This window comes from Coregonus clupeaformis, chromosome 5 (assembly GCF_020615455.1).
Source record: "Coregonus clupeaformis isolate EN_2021a chromosome 5, ASM2061545v1, whole genome shotgun sequence".
Lineage (NCBI taxonomy): Eukaryota > Metazoa > Chordata > Actinopteri > Salmoniformes > Salmonidae > Coregonus > Coregonus clupeaformis.
Window position 1 is genome coordinate 24,151,158 of NC_059196.1, and position 18,410 is coordinate 24,169,567.

The 18,410-nt window shown below is 46.3% G+C and overlaps 1 protein-coding gene across 1 annotated transcript; it reads right to left on the reverse strand.

The window, feature by feature from the left end:
• Nucleotides 1-4,131: 4,131 nt before the first annotated feature.
• LOC121564251 (zinc finger CCCH domain-containing protein 4-like) lies at nucleotides 4,132-17,726 on the reverse strand. Its single transcript, XM_041875701.2, has 14 exons — nucleotides 17,422-17,726; nucleotides 12,272-12,581; nucleotides 12,004-12,111; nucleotides 11,598-11,877; nucleotides 11,317-11,498; nucleotides 11,065-11,149; nucleotides 10,714-10,859; nucleotides 10,453-10,554; nucleotides 10,176-10,287; nucleotides 9,832-9,941; nucleotides 9,244-9,674; nucleotides 8,855-9,144; nucleotides 8,443-8,691; nucleotides 4,132-7,092 (listed from the first exon to the last, which is right to left on the reverse strand). The coding sequence occupies exons 1-14, from the start codon at nucleotides 17,499-17,501 to the stop codon at nucleotides 5,411-5,413; spliced, it is 4,167 nt and encodes a 1,388-aa protein (XP_041731635.2). The 5' UTR covers nucleotides 17,502-17,726; the 3' UTR covers nucleotides 4,132-5,410.
• Between the last annotated feature and the right edge of the window lie 684 nt (nucleotides 17,727-18,410).

Below are 18,410 nucleotides of genomic sequence, written 5' to 3' on the forward strand. Positions count from 1 at the left end.
AGGATTGTGTCGAAGGCACAGATCTGGGGAAGGGTACCAAAACATTTCTGCAGCATTGAAGGTCCCCAAGAACACAGTGGCCTCCATCATTCTTAAATGGAAGAAAATTGGAACCACCAAGACTCTTCCTAGAGATGGCCGCCCGGCCAAACTGAGCAATTGGGGGAGAAGGGTCTTGGTCAGGGAGGTGACCAAGAACGCGATGGTCACTCTGACAGAGCTCCAGAGTTCCTCTGTGGAGATGGGAGAACCTTCCAGAAGTACAACCATCTCTGCAGCACTCCACCAATCAGGCCTTTATGGTAGAGTGGCCAGACGGAAGCCACTCCTCAGTAAAAGGCCCATGACAGCCCGCTTGGAGTTTGCCAAAAGGCACTTAAAGGACTCTGACTATGAGAAACAAGATGCTCTGGTCTGATGAATCCATGATTTAACTCTTTGGCCTGAATGCCAAGTGTCACATCTGGAGGAAACCTGGCACCATCCCTACGATGAAGCATGGTGGTGGCAGCATCATGCTGTGGGGATGTTTTTCAGCGGCAGGGACTGGGAGACTAATCAGGGTCGAGGGAAAGATGAACGGAGCAAAGTACAGAGAGATCCTTCATGAAAACCGGCTCAAGAGTGCTCAGGACCTCAGACTGGGGTGAAGGTTCACCTTCCAACAGGACAACTACCCTAAGCACACAGCCAAGACAACGCAGGAGTGGCATCGGGACAAGTCTCTGAATGTCCTTGAGTGGCCCAGCCAGAGCCCGGACTTGAACCCCATCTAATATCTCTGGAGAGACCTGACAATAGCTGTGCAGCGACGCTCCACAACAAACCTGACAGAGCTTGAGAGGATCTGCAAAGAAGAAAGGGAGAAACTCTCAAAATACAGGTGTGCCAAGCTTGTTGCGTCATACCCAAGAAGACTCGAGGCTGTAATCGCTGCCAAAGGTGCTTCAACAAAGTACTGAGTAAAGGGTCTGAATACTTATGTAAATGTGATATTTCAGTTTGTAATTTTTAAAAAATTTGCACAAAAAAAAGAACCTGCTTTTGCTTTGTCATTATTGGGTATTTTGTGTAGATTGATGAGGGGGGAAAAATCCATTTTAGAATAAGGCTGTAACATAACAAAATGTGGTGAAAGTCAAGGGGTCTGAATACTTTCCAAATGCTCTGTAATGCCAGTTGAATCAGAGTAGAAAGGCACCTAAATCCTAATTCCCTGTGATAAAGTTGCTATTACAAAGTCATGTGGAGATATTACTTTCTCAGGCTATCAATTCATAAGAGCCTTAAAATAAATGTAGAAGCTAAAACAAACCATATCTGTAAATATGCTTCATGGCAGTAAAAAAAATGTATATTTATATTTAGTAAAACTGAAATATTCAACAAGTTGAGACCAATTAGTTCCTGAACACCCATAATATATAATTGCATAATAACCTATTTTAGTACTTCAAAGTATCAACATATAAAGTACTGAGTCAACGGGAAGGGGCCCGCTAAAGAGGACTGTGGTCTTTTCACTGTGTTATTTCCAAATTAAGCCAGAGCTTTGTTTTGAAGTTTCTTAAACGTTCACTGTAGCATGGAGGAGCAAAGTTGTCTCTACCGTATGCAAACCGGAGTATTCTCATGAAAAGCAAGCGTTGCGTGGAATTCTTCCAAAGGGGACAGGAAATGGGGGGATGGGGGGCGTACAAGCTGGGATTGAAGTCCCATGGGAATTGCAAACTTGACGGTTCCAGACGTTTGGCACAACACTTTGGAGGGATACATGCTGTTCACACAGAGGAGGAATAGGAAAACCCTCCTCAACCCCCACCCGACCCCAAAATAACACAATTGACCCCATGTGCGTAAGCTTCCCATGAATACGTCAAGAGCAGTACATTTTTCCATAATTTGACTCACTCCAGACTGTGGCTGTTTTATTGTTATGGATTTATGAGCATTTTGAGATGTGTGCATTCATTGTCCACAGGGAGACAGTCACTGGCATGCAATATGGGCCTACTCCACCAAACACAACAACTTGTACACCAGAAAGCTCTCTGTGTCATATCTCCATCAGACACATACCAAGAGGTCGATGTCAGTCTGCTCATCCAAATATACAATAATGTCACTGATGCCGAGAAAATGCTAAGGTACATTGTTCATGAGAGTAAATAAAAAAATCGTATTTTCCCCCAATGGCTGGCCCTGAAAATATTTGCACATTTGATAATTACATATTTTCCAAGGGAAAAGAAGATGACATGACAATGTTGTGCAAATTTAAGGGCTGATTTCCCAGACACAGATTAAGCCTAGTCCTGGATTTATGAGCGCTTTAAATTGGGATTCTCAATTAAGAATGCTTTTTAGTCCAGGACCAGGCTTAATCTGTGTCTGGGTAAATTACCTTTTTTTTAATGATGGTTAATGTTTTCTGCGGCTGACTCCTCCAGAATAGCAGCTCAGACAGGAGTTTAGAAGGATTCAACTGACGTAGAGACAAGACAGTGATCAAGCAGGAATGTTAGTATAATACTGAATACACAGAGGAGCCCCCAGCTGATGGCAGTACTACAAGTCCTAGGTGCCTTCAAATCCTGACCTATTTTAACCCCTTAAAAAGGTCCAATGCAGCCATTTCTATCTCTATATCAAATAATTTCTGGGTAACAACCTTACTGTGATTGTTTTCAATTAAAATGCAATTATTTTTCTAGGACTGTCTGGGAGTGATCTGAGTGTGGAGGGGAAAATTGAAAATCTGCTGTTGGTGGCAGAGAGGTTTGGAACTCTTTCTTATTGGTCTGCTAACTAATTTACCGCCTGGTGACGTTACCAGGCAGGTCAAAACTCCCCACCAAAACAGGCTGAAATTTCAGGCTGTCTTTTCAAACAGCTCTTACACTAAAGGGCATTATCATTTTCACAATATTATTCCAACCTCATAGTGTGGAAATATATATAAAAAACTGGAAATTCATGTGTTTGACTGCACTGGGCCTTTAAGAAGATCAGGGACGCTATATATACATAAGGAGCAGGTACCTTCACTTCATATAGATTTAAGAGGATTAGTGGTAAAAAATCAATGTTAATTAAAGTGTTCTTTATTTACCTTTATGGCCTATAAGCAGTAGGCCTATTTGCTACTATTCAGATTCCGCCCAAAGAAAATAAAACATATTTTCAAGGTTCCAAAAGCCAACAGCAACAATTTATGACGATTTGGGAGGGGCAACACTCAAAGTAGGCTCGTCTTTAGCTGAGGACTAAATATAAAACCTAAAACAAACACTACCGGAGTAGGATTTCGTAATGATATTTTTCTAGTGTTCATTCCTAGGGCTGCTGTTGCCGATTGATTCGTTGCCAGGGGGATCGTGAGGAAGTTCATGAGCAGTTCTGGGATCAGGCCTAAGTAACACTCCCTCTATCCTGAACGCCAAAAACTAAAGGCATTCCTGTCATAAAAGAGCTGGGTGCAGACCAAGATTTCCCAATACGGTATGGAATCAGTAGCCTGAATACCCACTACCTCAGCATTCACATACATGTTTTAAGAATAAGTCACTCTTAGAAGTTCTTCAGCAGCCAACATGCCTGAAACTCAGTGACACAACCATATTAAACCAATAATAGGTTATGGCAGTTTTTTCCCCCGTCTGTTTGAGATCCTCTGTGTAAGAGAGGGACCATTATGGTGCTTTCCCATCTAGACTTACCTCCACACCAGGGTGTGCCTAGCCTGATGACTCACACTTTCTTCTACCGCTGCTCTGTCGTTCGCTACATAATTTAGTCTGAGACTGCAATGTCAGAGCAGGTCCACCGGAACCATGGCCCAGTGAATCACAGGTGCCGGCCCACGTAGATGGGAACAGAATAGTCTGAGGCTTTTGGGTAAAACACTGGGATAAATCCTCAGTGGAAATGCGCCATTAGCAAAAGAGTTCTGTGATGGATGATGACCTGACTTCCTGGAGCCAAGAGATGTCAGGATGGAAGGAAATGAGTCATACAGGGATCATGTTTAGTAGGAAACACTAGGATGACAGGGTGATGACATACTACCACAGAGACGCCTGCCCGCCCTACCGCCTTGGCTGCCCACCAAACTACGAGAAACACTGGTCATTTACTGGTTGATCACATATCGCCTTTATTAAATACTTCACAACCTCCCCTACAGTGAACGGTTACAAAATGGTACCTCTCGTCAAACAGGACACTGTACAATTTACAAAGCAGTCACTTTTTGCAAAGGGCAAAACAATTTTAAAAAACTAGATGCTTGTGTAGCCAGGTCACCCCAGACTTTTCATACCGCTATGGAATTAAGTGAGTTTATTTTATTTGTTTGAACCTTAAACAAAACAAAAATGTCAGTGTCTGTTTCTCCTCTCCTTTCACGGTTACAGGCTGCATCCCACTTAAATGCAGGCGGGAAATCTCATCAAATGATTCAATTTAACTGTCATGTGACATAGGGAGGAGACAGGAGAGGCAGATATAAGTATAAAAAATAAATTAAAATGATCATATCTCACGTGACAGACAGACACTCATGACAGTTGTGGTTTTTAATTGTACAGTTCTGCCTCAGTGGCAGAGAGGTGCGAGTGGAACCTCAAGCAGGGGTGTGTGGGGTGGTGGGACCAACATGGCCGACATAGTCATAGGCTTCACCCCGACACACAACAAACAGACAGAAGAGGCTAGAGATAACACAGTGCTGAAAGAGCAGAGGGCTCAAATATTTAAAAAGAAGACAGCCGACAGAGAAAGACTGGCAGTTAACAGTAGGACAGCGCAAAGAAATGACTTCAAATCAAGCAAACAGTTGTTTTCATATGTAATAACACTACAGGCAGAGGGAGTGGTAGTGAATGTTCTCTATGTGTTATCTTTGCCTGTGATTGGACTAGAAAATATACAATGATTGACAAGAATTCTTCTGATGGCGACACAGTGGAAGTTAGTGACGTGAAAGGGTTGGTGGGCTTTGGACAGAACGGTTGATAAAGGGGGAGCTTGGAGACTGGAGTTACAAACAAATGCAAAGGAAAATTAACAGGACTAGGAGGACAGCCCATTTAAATCTGTGGACTCATGTTTTTCTTGTCCTACAATTGTTTTCTCTTAAAGTAGGGAGTGACTCTCATAAAGGGAATACATTTATTTATACATCTGTTTGTTTTAAAATAGAGGTCTCTCTTTCCCAGACTCCGACATATCCCTCCCAAACCCTCCCTCCCCGGCCCCAAAGTCTGTTATAGAATCTGATTAGCAAACACTGCAGGTGTGACGCCTGACCAACACGTTGAAACATTCACCTTCTGTGGCCAGTCCAGCTTCCGCCTCAGTGCGCGTGTCTAAAACAACGTTCGACCAGCCAGGTGGATATGCTCAGATATCACTGGCAAAAGGGTGATGCCGTGGGGTCAAAGCCTTTGAAAACCTCCTTCAGAGAGGCATTGTCCTGCTCCGTGGTGGTGGTGGTGGTGTCGCCAGGCTGGGCAGGGCTGTTCCCACCAAAGGGGCTGCCGGAGCCGCTGGGCTTGCTGGCCTGTTTCACCATGCTGAAGAGCGAGGACACAGGCAGGTTGTGGACGCCCGCCGGGGTCTGCTCAGCAGCACCAGGGGGGCCCTGTCCGGCCGTGGAGGAGCCAGAGGCAGCAGCAGGACCTCCGGGGGGCCCGGTGGACGGCGAGGGTGCAGGCTTGGGCCTGGGCCGGTTATAGCTGTTGTAGCGGTCAGTGGACTGCTCGCTGCTTTTCTCTGGCTCCGGCTGGTCCAGGGCAGACTTACGGACAAATAGGGGCTCCTTAGCCTTGGGCTTGGCTGGCGCCGCCTCACTGGGTTTAGGCTCTGTGAGGCCGCTGCTGGGGGTTGTGTTTGTGGCGGCACCAGGGCCCTCAATTTTACCTGCACTTGGAGTCCGGGGGTCATATAGACTGATACCACTTAGCACACTGCTGCCACCAGCTGCACCCGCTCCCCCTCCACGGCTCACCCCACCTGCACACAGTAGCCGAGGGTCGTAGGGGGCGATGGTGGGGGAGGAGGAGCCGGCAGTGGGTGGAGGTGCTGCCGGGGAGACCGTCAGAGGGGGGATAGGGGACTCTGAAGGCTGCTTCAGGGAAGATTTCTGCGGCTGGAGCCGTGGGTCAGCGGGGGCTTTGCGGGCCATTCGAGGATCGACGGGCTTGTCGACAGGGGTGGGCAACAAAGCAGGAGGCGCCGGCAACAGGGCTGGTGGAGGGACGAGGGGGAGAGGAGGGGACGACTGGGAGGGGCCGGATGAGGCGTTAACAGTCTTGAGGATGCGAGAGAGCAGCTCAAAGTCTGGGAGGGAGGAGGAGGAGGCTGGGGGTTCTAAGGAGGGAGGGGGGACGGGCGGGGTAGGGGGGAGGGCCTTGTGGATCCGCTGCTGGCTGCGTGAGAGGCGGGCGTCCAGGGTTGAGACAGGAGGGATGCCTGGGGGGAGGGGGAGGAGGTCCTGTTTAGGGATGGGGATGGGGATGAGGTCCTCGGGGTTCCATGTCACTGTCTTAGCGTAGGGGGGCATGTGCAGGAGAATGTCCTTCTTGATGTGGCTGAACTGCTTCAGCTGGGAGCGTGGGTCCCTCAGAGCCATGCCCATCAGGGGGTCCAGGGGGATGGGCACAGGCTTGTCCCTCAGAACCCTCTCCGTCTCCTCCTCCTCTGCAGGGGGAGCCGTGAGGGGCGGGGGCTTGTACACCAGGGGGGCGTCTGGTTTAGGGGTGAGAGTGGCGGTGGCGGCAGCGAGCCGTGCCAGGCGGGGGTCTGCAGGGGCGACGGTGGAGGCCGAGGAGGGGTTGGGAGAGTCCAAGGCCTGGGCAGAGTCTGTGGCCCGGGAGAGGCGGGGGTCGCGAGCCATCCGGGGGTCCCCCTGACGGGGGTCCGCTGGTCGGATGGGGGGGTGCGCTGGGGAGCCTTTCTGGAGGCGGGGGTCGCTGGGGGGGCACTCAGGTTTGGGAGGGCCCTGGCTCTGCTGGCGGAGCGTCTTCAGGATGGATGTGACACTGCCGCCTCCATCCTCATCCTCACTGGAGTACCAGTTAGCGGAGTCACCTAGGAGATAAAGCAACAGGAATCAGTGATGACAACCAGTTTAGAAACCACAACTAGTTCAAAAACCACAACCACCGAAAACTGATTTCCTAGTGTTTTTACAGTCTTTTATGTCCAATAATTAAAATCCCCCCCCCCCCCCCATTTTTTTATTGCTCAGAAAACTTAGGGGCCAAATAAAACCACCCACGGGCTAAATTCGGCCCGCGGGCCGCCAGTTTGGGAACCCTGACCTAATTCAATGTCAGAGCCCAACATAATTAGTAAAGTATCTCACACACCAACAGCTCCACCTAGTGAGGGTGTAGAGGCCCATTGGAGTCACTAATCTGATCCATGGGACTTTATTACGCAACCAGAGCCCAGAGGATGTTGACTCTGCTGAGGGGTTACAGTGGGGGTCAACGGTGTCATACAGCCATTTCCTGCCTCCTCGGGACACATATACATTTCTAACCAAACAAAAGGAGACAGGAACACTGTACATTTTCCACAGACTTAAGCAAGCACTTTTCGGGGCTAAAATCATATGATTTATTAATCATACCATTAGCTTTATCTGCGTCCTAAATGGCACCCTATTCCCTTTATAGTGCACTACCTTTGACCAGGGCCCAGCCAGGGACGTAGCATATGCCCTCGACTCAACCTATTTGATGTGCTTTATGTAGCCTATACGGGGGAGTGCGACATCTAGCCAGTATTTATATGGTGTCTGTATGAATATAGCATAGTCCTCCATTGTTTGCCCTGCCAATGCACTGTTTATACTGTGTCAGTGGGAATTGTTTGTTTTGTCTATGGAGAATTGAGATGGTGTCTGCAGTAATTTCCCATGGTGGTGCGTGCCAGGTTTACCAGGCCCAGTAGAAGTGTTTATGTTATTGTATGTGCTGGCTTGTCATTATATTAGCGTCTATATAATAGACATCAATACAGTGTCTACAGCAGGGGTGTGCAATAACTTCGGCTCGAGGGTCACATCGGGATTTCAAAATTCATCGGCGGGTCGCACAGATTTGTTTTCGGACAGATTTGTTCATCAAAAGCAATTTGCAGCCCAGAAAAATTGCAGTTATTTGAAAACATATAGGTCCCATTATAATTCCGACATACTGTACTTTCTATCTAGTTTTAGACATTCAAGAGTGGGTGGCCTAGAGTGGTGCAGCGGTCTATGCTGCTGCCTCCAGTGTACCGCTACAGGGGGGTCATACCAAGGATCATTTAGAATTTTTGGATTTTATATATATAAAAAATGAATTGATGAAAAATGCAATGTATGTTGCCCACCCCTGGACTACAGTGTGTGTGTGTGTGTGTGTGTGTGTGTGTGTATATAGAGCGTACCTTCCGCGTCCCTCTCTCCTCCCCCCTTGGCCAGCCTGGACCTCTCCTCGTCCTCCTGCTGTTTCTGCTGGATTCTCATGAACAGCATGCGCTGGGCCGGCGGCAGGAAGTCGGGCATGCCCATCCCTGCCTGCTGATTGGCCGAGCCTCCGTTTGCAGGGATGTCCGGGCCTCCCATGGAGCTCTGGTTTCCTCCCGATCCTCTTCCTTCTTTCTCGTCCATCCCTCCAAAGCCCTGGAAGTCATCACCTGGAAGGTACAGGAGGAGGGTTGATAACTACAACACTCTGAGACACATTACAGCACAGGTTTAGATTCAATCTGAAATTATATTGGAGGGGCCAACAGTCTCTGATGCGAACAGTGATTGTATGCTTCGTTCATGATGTGATACGATATCCGCTCAGCTCACCTTCCTCCACCACCCCGTCCATATTCATGTCTTGCTGCTGGTTGAAGAAGTTGTCAAAGAAGTTACCCCCCGGAGGAGGTCCGGGGGGCATCATGGGCCCCCCTTCTGGGCCAAAGCCTGGCATCATGGGGGGTCCTCCGGGGCCCATGGGTGGGGGAGGACCCATTGACATGTCTGGGGGCATCATGCCAGGTGGAGGGAACCGAGGCGGAGGCCCACCAGGCCCACCGGGGAGCCCTTGGGGGCCAGTGGCGCCAGCTTGGCCTGTGGCAGTTCCTGGGGTCTGGCCTCTGTAGAGAGAAGGATCGTTGAGTTATACCATGTTCCTAGTACATACTCAAAACTATAAAAGCCACATAAATAGGTTTGGAAGGATGTGAAAAGCTCACCTGTGATTAGCTAGTTTCTGAGCTAGCTGTCCCGTGGGCTGTACCTTGATCTCAAACAGCGAGGGGATCTTCTTCCCGCCATTGCCGGGACAGTGGGGTGGGGGGCCCATGGATGGGGGTGGGGGACCATTGGGGTTGGGAGGGCCCTGGTAGGGGCCACTGTCTGGGTAGGGGGAAGGGGGGCCAGGACAGGGACCGGGACCTTGGGTAGGCCCTGGGCCGGGGAGGCCGTTGGGGGACATGGGGCCCTGTGGTGGTCCAGGAGGTCCAAAGTCCCCAGGGCCGGAGTTGTCGGGCGGCCCTGGTCTGGGAGGTGTCGGGAGAAGGCCCACCCCAGGAGGAGGCTTAGGAAGGGGGTTGATCCCCTGCTTCTTTAGCTCCTCCACCTCCTTCTCATCCTCAGCTCCAGCCTCGGCATCCTCCGCCAGCATCTACGAACACAAGAGATGAAAAGGTGGTCAAAAGGGGTTAACAGACTAACACAGAGAGAGCAATAAACACCAGAAATGAGAGGAGAGTGAGTGAAAGTGTGAGAGTGTTAAAGAAACAGAGAGAGGTGGTATCTAAATCCACTTAAAGATGGCTCACCTTGTTTAGCAGGTCTTGGGTGTCGTCGGTCAGAGGCTCGTGGGAGAACATGCATTCGTCTCCATTCACACAGCTCCCGGTGGTGTGGAATAGCTTGCAGGGGAAATCACGTGCTGGCGAGTTAAGGAACTATGGATGGCCTGGATGGACTGAACTCATTCAAAGACTGTCTCATGGCCATATAGGCCCGATATTCAAAAAGTGGCCGGGGGTAGCACTGATATAGGCTATACTAAACTTGACAACTAGTATGGCAGTTCTAGTTATGCTAGCTGTAAATACACACTGAAGGGAATGTATGAAATGTCCTATCTGATACAAAGTGGACTGCAGGTAAAGGATATCATGCATGTAGGGGCAGTTTTCAGCCCGCGCGCAGAAGCCGGTGATGTAGAACTTGCAGAGTTCTTTCTTCTTGGGCAGCTCAATGTCGTGGCTGAAGTTGCAGTGTTCCCCCTGGAAAGTTGGCAAAGAGATAAAACAATCAAAATCACAACATATTTGGACAAGATTGTTTAAAGCAGTTGACGGTAACATATGTTAGAAGAATGATTTGACATTCTATTGAGAATGCCTGGCAAGAACATTATCTCAGCTTAAATTTCATGATTTCCTTCTTACCCAAGTACAGCGGCCCTCGATGTAGTACTTGCAGATAGCTTTCCCTTTCTTGTCTTGGTGCTTGTCCCCCTGCTGCTTGTTGTGCTGGCCTCCTCCTCCATCCTGCACCACAACACAAACAGGTTCTATTTTGCCTTGCGGTGAGGTCTTCCAAGCATTACTAGTTTTAGAGTGTTATCAGAAATCCAACTTGTACAGGTTGAGAATTCATTCAGAGGAGCGAGCAGGTCTGTAAGGTGTTGTAGTTGGTTTTATTCTCACCCCCATGTCCCCCATGTCTCCATTGTTGTCCTCATCGTGACCCTGGTCTCCGCCCCCTCGGCCTCTCCCTCGGTTCCGCCCTCGGCCTCCCCGGTTCATACCACGCCCCTGTTTCCCACGGCCCCGCCCCCGCCCACCTTTACCACCTGGTTGGAGCAGGGAGAGAGACACTTCATCAGTGGGCTACAATGGAACAAGACAGGCAACCATTTTGGATCGGGTGCAAAGCATGTTTACTTAGGAAGGACATCAGAACAGCTAACCTAGTATGTCTGTATTACAGTAGCATGACTAAGTATTGTGTTGTATGAATAATAGTGGTAATCCTTCACATGCTGACAGCCAACTCACCCCTTCCACGGTCTTTGGACTTCCTGTACTGAGAGTATTCATCATAGTCATCTTCACCCATGTGGTCATAGTCGTCATCTCCATACTAGAACACAACATAAACTGGATGAGGAACAATTCAGAAACAAAACACAATATACTTTCCTGAGATTTCCAACACTTTGCTGCTTTAGCGAGCACACCAGTATCATTGATAGATCATTTCACATTGTTTGTGCATCTGGCGCCAGAGGATGACCGTCTTTGACTGACCTCCATCTCGTCTCCTCCTCCTCCTCCTACTCCTCCTCCTCCGTACATCATCCCTTCTCCGTCCTCATTGTCTCCACCCATCTTGCCCCCTCGTCCCCGACCCCTGCTGCCTCCTCTTCCTCTACGCCCTCCTCCTCTCATGCCTCCTCGACCTCGCTGGTTCTTCATACGACCTTTACCTCCTGTGGAGAAAGAAAATGAAACACTGTCAATACCTTGTGTCAGCATCTCCACAGCACGCGGGGACCTGCAAGCAAACTAGTAAAGGTCGTTCAATTCACCTCTGACCCCATTTTTGCTACCTCTGCCCCCGCGACTGTTGCCCCTTCCACCTCCATCGCCGCTGCCTCCCTCTTTGGCCTTGCGGTACTGGTTGAGCTCCTTGGTGAAGTCATCGTAGTCTTCATCCCCCATCTCCTCATCCTCCTCTCCCTCGTAGTTCTCCTCTTCGTAATCGCCGTAGCCCCCGTAGCCTTGCTTGTCCATCTTTACGTAGCTGCCCTTCTTAGGCATGGGGCCACCGTGGCCGGAGGACGGGGCTGGTGGGTAACCTCCAAGGGACTGGGTAGGAAACAAACAAACAATCATTGTTAGACCACTGTTAATACATGGTAGCAAACAGACTAGCAACTCTGCAGCAAGTATCTTCAATCATGTGATTTAGAGTACTGCCATGGGGTAACTTACAGAAGGGGGGTACGTAGGGCTGTAGTCCCGATACTTCCTCTTCTCACTTGGGCTGTAGTCAGAGTCATCGCTAAAGTCTGAGTGGTCATCACTGGAGGAGGCATGACGCTTTAACACCACACACAGAAAGAGAGATACGTTTAGTGACAAAGCACTAAGAACCATCTTTAGACTACAGTAAGAAAGCAATAACATCCCTGATCTGAAGGGTCTGTATAGGACGATGAAAGCCTGAGTTGAGCTGGATGTGGAATACACACACTCTTACTTTGTGCTTGGATTTGCGTCTCTTCTTGGCTCTCCTCTTCTCCTTCTCCCGCTCCCTCTCTTTTCTCCTCTTCCTCTTGTGGCGGCGGGCCTTCTCGTCGTCCTTCTCATCGGCGCTGGCGTGGCGCTCTTTGCTGCGGTGAGTTTTCTCTGGGGGGGCCGCCTCTGCTGCTGCTACTGCTGCTTCACCTTCACCTCCATCTTCTTCTTCTCCTCCTCCTCCTCCTCCTCCAGCGCTGGGCTCCTCTGCCACCTCCACCTCTCCACCATCATCCTCCAGCTCCCCCTCTTCCAGCTCACCATCCTCACGCCTGTGACAAACAGAGGACAGATAGACAGGACATCAAAATGCTGTTCAAGCCACACTCTGGTCTCATCCGTGTAGATCATGTTTGGACTCCCAGTATGGGACAGATGGAGGGTTCCTGGGTGGTAAACATCACATTCCTAGATGCCACCACCCGACAATAATAATACGGGATCAAAGCTTTTTGTCTTGGGAAAAGTACAATGGAATAAAATGGCATTAACAACCGCGACTGCCAGTTGGGGAATTTGGATAATTCCTTTTTCATGGTAGAGGTAACATTGCGAGCCTCAGGTGTACCCGTTTACACATTTTACATTGATAACTTGAATAGCCCATGGGAGTCACATCCCTCATGTTCTGACTTGAGTAATCCAATTTGTAGGTTTCAGTCGCTAATTATGGCGTTTCCTTGTGTTTCTGTACGTTTGTCTTGACAGTGGAGATAACACGGTTAACCTCAGGGCCAATCAGCTGTTGTTATCCTATCCTGTGACAATGTCTAAGAGCTGCGTTTGTCTGAACTCGTTAAACATTAATCACACCACCGTTCACCCAAAAACCATGACACAATGTAGGCTGCTCTGCTGTAACATTCTGATAAGTTATGAGTGTTGTGTTTGGGTGACTGGGTTGACGGTTGGCTGTTATTGTGGGTGACATGAAGGACCTAGTGTCTGCTGAGAGTCAGAGGGCAAGATCAAGTTTTTCTTAGATTGATCACATTGGCATAGGCCTACTGACTGTATGCTGGAGATAGGACTGCTAGGGTGTAAGGGCTGTGTGTTTTTTCTGTGTCAAAACAAGCTGAGTTATCGTGAGGGGGTCAGGGATAAGGTGGGTGTGATCTGTGGTAAACAAATTATATGGCAGTTAGTATATGGGACAGCAATCAGTAATAGCAAGTTTCTCTGTGAACACGATTTCAATATAGGTATGACATTTCCATGTGTGTGTAGTGTCTACACTTTGAGCTTCACTGTTTGTCTCTATGGACTGGAAAAGTTGAGAGTGATGCAACTATGATGATGCAACTGGTGGGGGAGGGGGATTCAGTAGGCCCCAACTACTGGACTGGACATGGGCAATCCGTTGGCTTTCATTATACAGGGTGGATTCAACATCAACATTCAACACTATTTCAAGGACATTTTAAAAGCAATAGGCCCATCACTAAATCGAGTTAGTCATTCCTGTGCGGGAGACAAGTGTTTACATAACAAAAATAACCTTAAACAGTCTGCTATTTATCAGTGAAGACCAGTCAATTTCATCTCTCAACAGTCCTCAACAGCATACAATATGCTTGCTTAGGACATGAAAAATATTTAACCAACAACCAATACAAATCTCAAACGTTACACAGAAAACCGCAATGGTCAAAACTGTATTACAACTGGAATAGCTAGGCCTAAATATAGCTAGAGAACACAAGACAACAAGAAATCAGAAACAGATAATGTTTCCCCCTGCCAGCTTTCAAGGTGTAGTTTCACACAGAGATGCATTTATATGATTTACTGAAATACATTGGCGTGACAATAAGGCATGTGTGGTGGTGGAGAGAAGTAGGATATGACCACCATGTCCATTTGAAGCCTCACTTTAGCCATCGAGTCTAGCCTACAGAGTGAACGGATATTTGCTGACACTGATCAGAGCAGGCTTGAGTAACAGTCTTGCTTTCAGTGTCTGGTAAAGCCTAACTTCGAAATGGTACAGGTTAGGTCTTTATTTGATTATTCAAATACAGACTGGATTACAATTCTGACTTTTGGCCAAAGTACACAGAAATGGTTTGGGTAGTAAAACAAGGAGTTAGATGTAGGCTATAGAATAGACTATACTCTGAGCATACAGACCCAATCTGTGGACATAGGCTTATAGACCAATTGACACAAATAAATGTTGACTTGTCTCTCTTTATACTCACACCACACGGTCCACACCACATCCTCAACACACTATCTTCCTATGTAGGACATGACTTTCCCTTTGGGCCCGAGGGTTTATGGGTCTTACTAAAGTCTCCTGCTCCTCGTTACGTTTAGTTATCCTAAGTTTACTCTCAGCCAGAGAGGGACCAGATATAGATCTAGTCACTCTTAAATAAACCAAATTAATCTAAAGCTGCAAGTTGATCATTTTCTTTTTCTCCCCTTCATTGTCAATGGCATGGTTTTACAACCTGGCATAAAACAATGGAGTCAACATAATTTAACTTAGCACAGCCAACCCTTAAATCAAGATCTGTCATGGCAGTCACACAAACCCTCACGTCCTTCAAGAGGCACAAGGAGTCCATTCTTGATGAGCGCAGAGCTTTGCATTGCTGGGGGTTCTATGGACTGACATGGGCACACACAGAACAAAGGCTCTACTGACACAGCTCTGACTCCTGGCCCCTTTCCCTAGTGGCGTGCCAGTTACAAGTATTGAGGATTCTGTGGACAAGCAAAACGCTTTATCATGATTTTGCTCAGTTCAGATGCCAGCCAAGCCAACCTATACTTCTACAGAGGTGTGCCACTCCCATTGGCTGGGAGTATGCCTAACCATTTAGCTGTGCAAAGAGATGTTAGGGTCTGGCCAAACCTATCTTGTCTTGTACTGAATTAAAACTTACTCTTACGACATTCTTTATGTAGTAGCCTATTTCAAACTGAGGTTACAGGGGTTTTGGTTTATTAACATTACAGTAATAAAGGGTTGTATATGAAAATGAGTCAGGCTGGTTAGATTTCCTGACAAATGTGTGACATGGCAAATGCAACGCACCTGTCAACAGCCCCCTCTGGGTTTTAGCCTACATCACAACGATTTTGCAAAAAAATTATGAATCACTCCAATAACAACAGACGAGTCAGGAAATGATAGCACTCACTACTGACAATTAGATAGGGCTCTAGTCTACTCTACGCCAAGGAACAATGGCAAGGAACTATGCACAGAAAAAAAGTTACACTTGGATCCAAATATATAGCCTAATAAAAATTTATCAAGGATAGGCTTGGATAAACGCACTTCAAACAAGACAACCTTTACTGTTGCTATAAAGTTGTGTGCGTGCACTGGACACACCCTATGTGGTTCCAAGAGCATAAACTGAGTTAATGCGGAAAGTACTAGGTACGATCACTAATGTAAACTCACGTTTTCGCTTACAAATACATTTTACAATACTATTCATGCATCACCACAACAGGATTAGTTTAATTAAAAAGGTCAAAACGTTCCCTAATAATCAATTAATCTACAAACAATGGGCCTTTATCAAAATGATGGGAAGTACTTACTGTGAGAGGTTTTCTTCACATTCTGCACTCAAAAGCACTGGTATGACCATTTTTCCCAAAATTGTTTTGGTAACATAATAGTGGTCTCCCCACTTTATTATTAGGGTTTGTGGAATGGTATAACTTGTGTTGTTGGGGGGAATGCTGAAGACAGACAGGGCAATCAGGCAACTAAATACGGAACATTTGTGTTTTACTTCACCTTTTAGACATCTGAAATGCTTTGCAAACATTCAACACAGTTCTGGGATTTGGTGGGTGTTTGGGACAACAATCTAAAGTAAAATAGCAGTCTGTCCTGAGAAGAGAGAAGCGAGAAACTTTATACGGGCACAAAATTAGGCAATTTTCCTGAACGTACATGGAAGAAAATGTTAGAAAATACATTAATGTACAGATCTAGTAATTATTATTATTTTTATTATGGGTGGCACAAACATTTCATGGGGAAATGAGAAAGCTAAAATAATTGTGCAATCACTTTTGTTACATTGTTGCTGACTAGTTAGTATGATCAACTTCACGCCTTGGAATTGTATCAATTTGTTAATTGTTAGTGATTAAATGTTCTATCAATACCTAGCTAGTTGGCTTAGTTAACGTTAGCCTGTGGACCAATAGTGAACTTCATAGTTAGCTAATCGAACCAATTAATTGTATTCGCCGATTCAAGAGGGCTCGTTCTATTGAATGACAAGTGACCATCTGCATCAATTCCAATGACAAAAATGTTTTCAACACAACTAACTAGTTGATACAAAGGAAGGCACAATGGCGGCCTTGGCTTACTAGTTAGTCTGGCTAGATTGGTCTGGCAAGATAGCTATCAAAAAAAGAAACTGCGTAGTTAGCTAGCGTCGTTACTTAGCTGGAGTGCTAATAAAGGAAATACATACTATGTCCAACAACTGGTTATTAATCAAATAAATTACAATCAAGTAGTTTCTGACCTGAAATACCTAGAATGGAATGATTAATTAGGAAACTGATTAAATTCGCCCTATTGTTGGCTTGGCGGATAATTTGCAAACTGCCTTTTTTTCCACGGAGGGCAGCCAGCTAGCTAGCGAGTTGGAACCTTAACTAGGCCTTTCTTTGCAATGCAATTTTGCAAAGCTTTTGTGTTCAAACACGTTTTGGACATCTAGATAATTGGACATCTATTCAGAAATTAATTAATTTCAGCTAGTTAATTTAATGGTGGACAATTAGCAAGCAAAATATCCTATTTTTCTTCATTCGGTCTTTACTTTGATAGGGATGCAACTTTGCTGGATCAGTTATTTGAACTGATGGTTTTTCTTCATAAAATAACTTCTTGAAATACTTATTCAAACTGAACAGATCCCAGGTTCATATTTGACCTTCCAGTTTGCGCTGAGCAACGTTTCAAAATGGCGTTCGTTACCTCTGTACTTGTTCCCCAGAAAAAGGCGACTTTAATCCCTTTGAAAGAAAAAAAGGAAAAAGAAACCCGGGCTTTTTATGCCTAAAAAGCACAGGACAAATAAATAGTTTGATAGAAATATGATTGTAGAATTACTCGACCTTTCGTCAGTGAGAAGACTGTGTTCGTGGTTGGTTGTTGTTGGGGAGTTTGGATGGACAGTCATGCTTTCCACAGCCATTTCCTCTAGCTACATTTAGGTGCAAAAAAAATTACAACTCTACTGGCTTATGCGTCACTTAACTTGGATCTACAGTACTTGTTAATGGTTTTAGGAAGAGTTTCAGTTCATAGTAGTCAATTCCCCACCAACAGTTGTTAGAGAAATAGGTTGAAATTGTGTCCTGAGGTTCTCCGTCCTACAGTTGCGCTGTAAAATGAAACTCATCCACTTAAAATGGCTGACTGTCTCCTCCAAAGAGAAGGGGCGGGATATTCTTAACGTGACGACATTAACATTACGTTCTCATACGTTTGTCACGGAAATACCCGAACGTTCTTCGATCAGCAGTTGTCAAAGAGCACTCCGGCATAGGTATATGCATATCTGCAGCCAAGGGGTCTGGATTTTAGGGCACATTGAGGAATTCTGCTGCTTGTCCAGTAATTTGAACAAGTTCACTTTTCTCTTAATTAGTTGGCCGTCAGTTCCCTCTCCATGGCATGACTATATTGGTGGTAGCTGTGGACAGCAATGTGTGTCTCAGAGCCTGTGTATGTAGTGCATGTCCTGTACCAATTATAATTCACTATTAAAGCCACAGTCAAATTTCAACTAATCAGTTACATTTAATTAATTAGATTGATTGGTTCAACTGTTTTGGCATATCACAATAAAATAAAAACCAAGGACCAGGTATAGGCTCCATTGTTCATGTTTTTGTTTCCATAGGAAACTTTGAACAAATGTATAGCTTTATATCATGTGAACATGTCATAAATTCATTTCTTCCACTGTTATATTTTTGTTGGTAGGCCCATGCTATGATGGTATCAGTGGAGGCTCCTCAGAGGAGGAAGGGGAGGACCATCCTCCTCAGTGAATTTTATAAAAATTAAAATAGTAAAACATTAAAAAAAGTTATCCTTT

Coding starts and splice junctions, on each gene's coding strand:
- LOC121564251 (XM_041875701.2), bottom strand. CDS start 17,501: ATGGCTGTGGAAAGCATGACTGTCCATCCAAACTCCCCAACAACAACC. Junction 11,878..12,003: donor GCCCTACGTACCCCCCTTCT/GTAAGTTACCCC, acceptor TTTCCTACCCAG/TCCCTTGGAGGTTACCCACC. Junction 10,288..10,452: donor TCGAGGGCCGCTGTACTTGG/GTAAGAAGGAAA, acceptor CCAACTTTCCAG/GGGGAACACTGCAACTTCAG.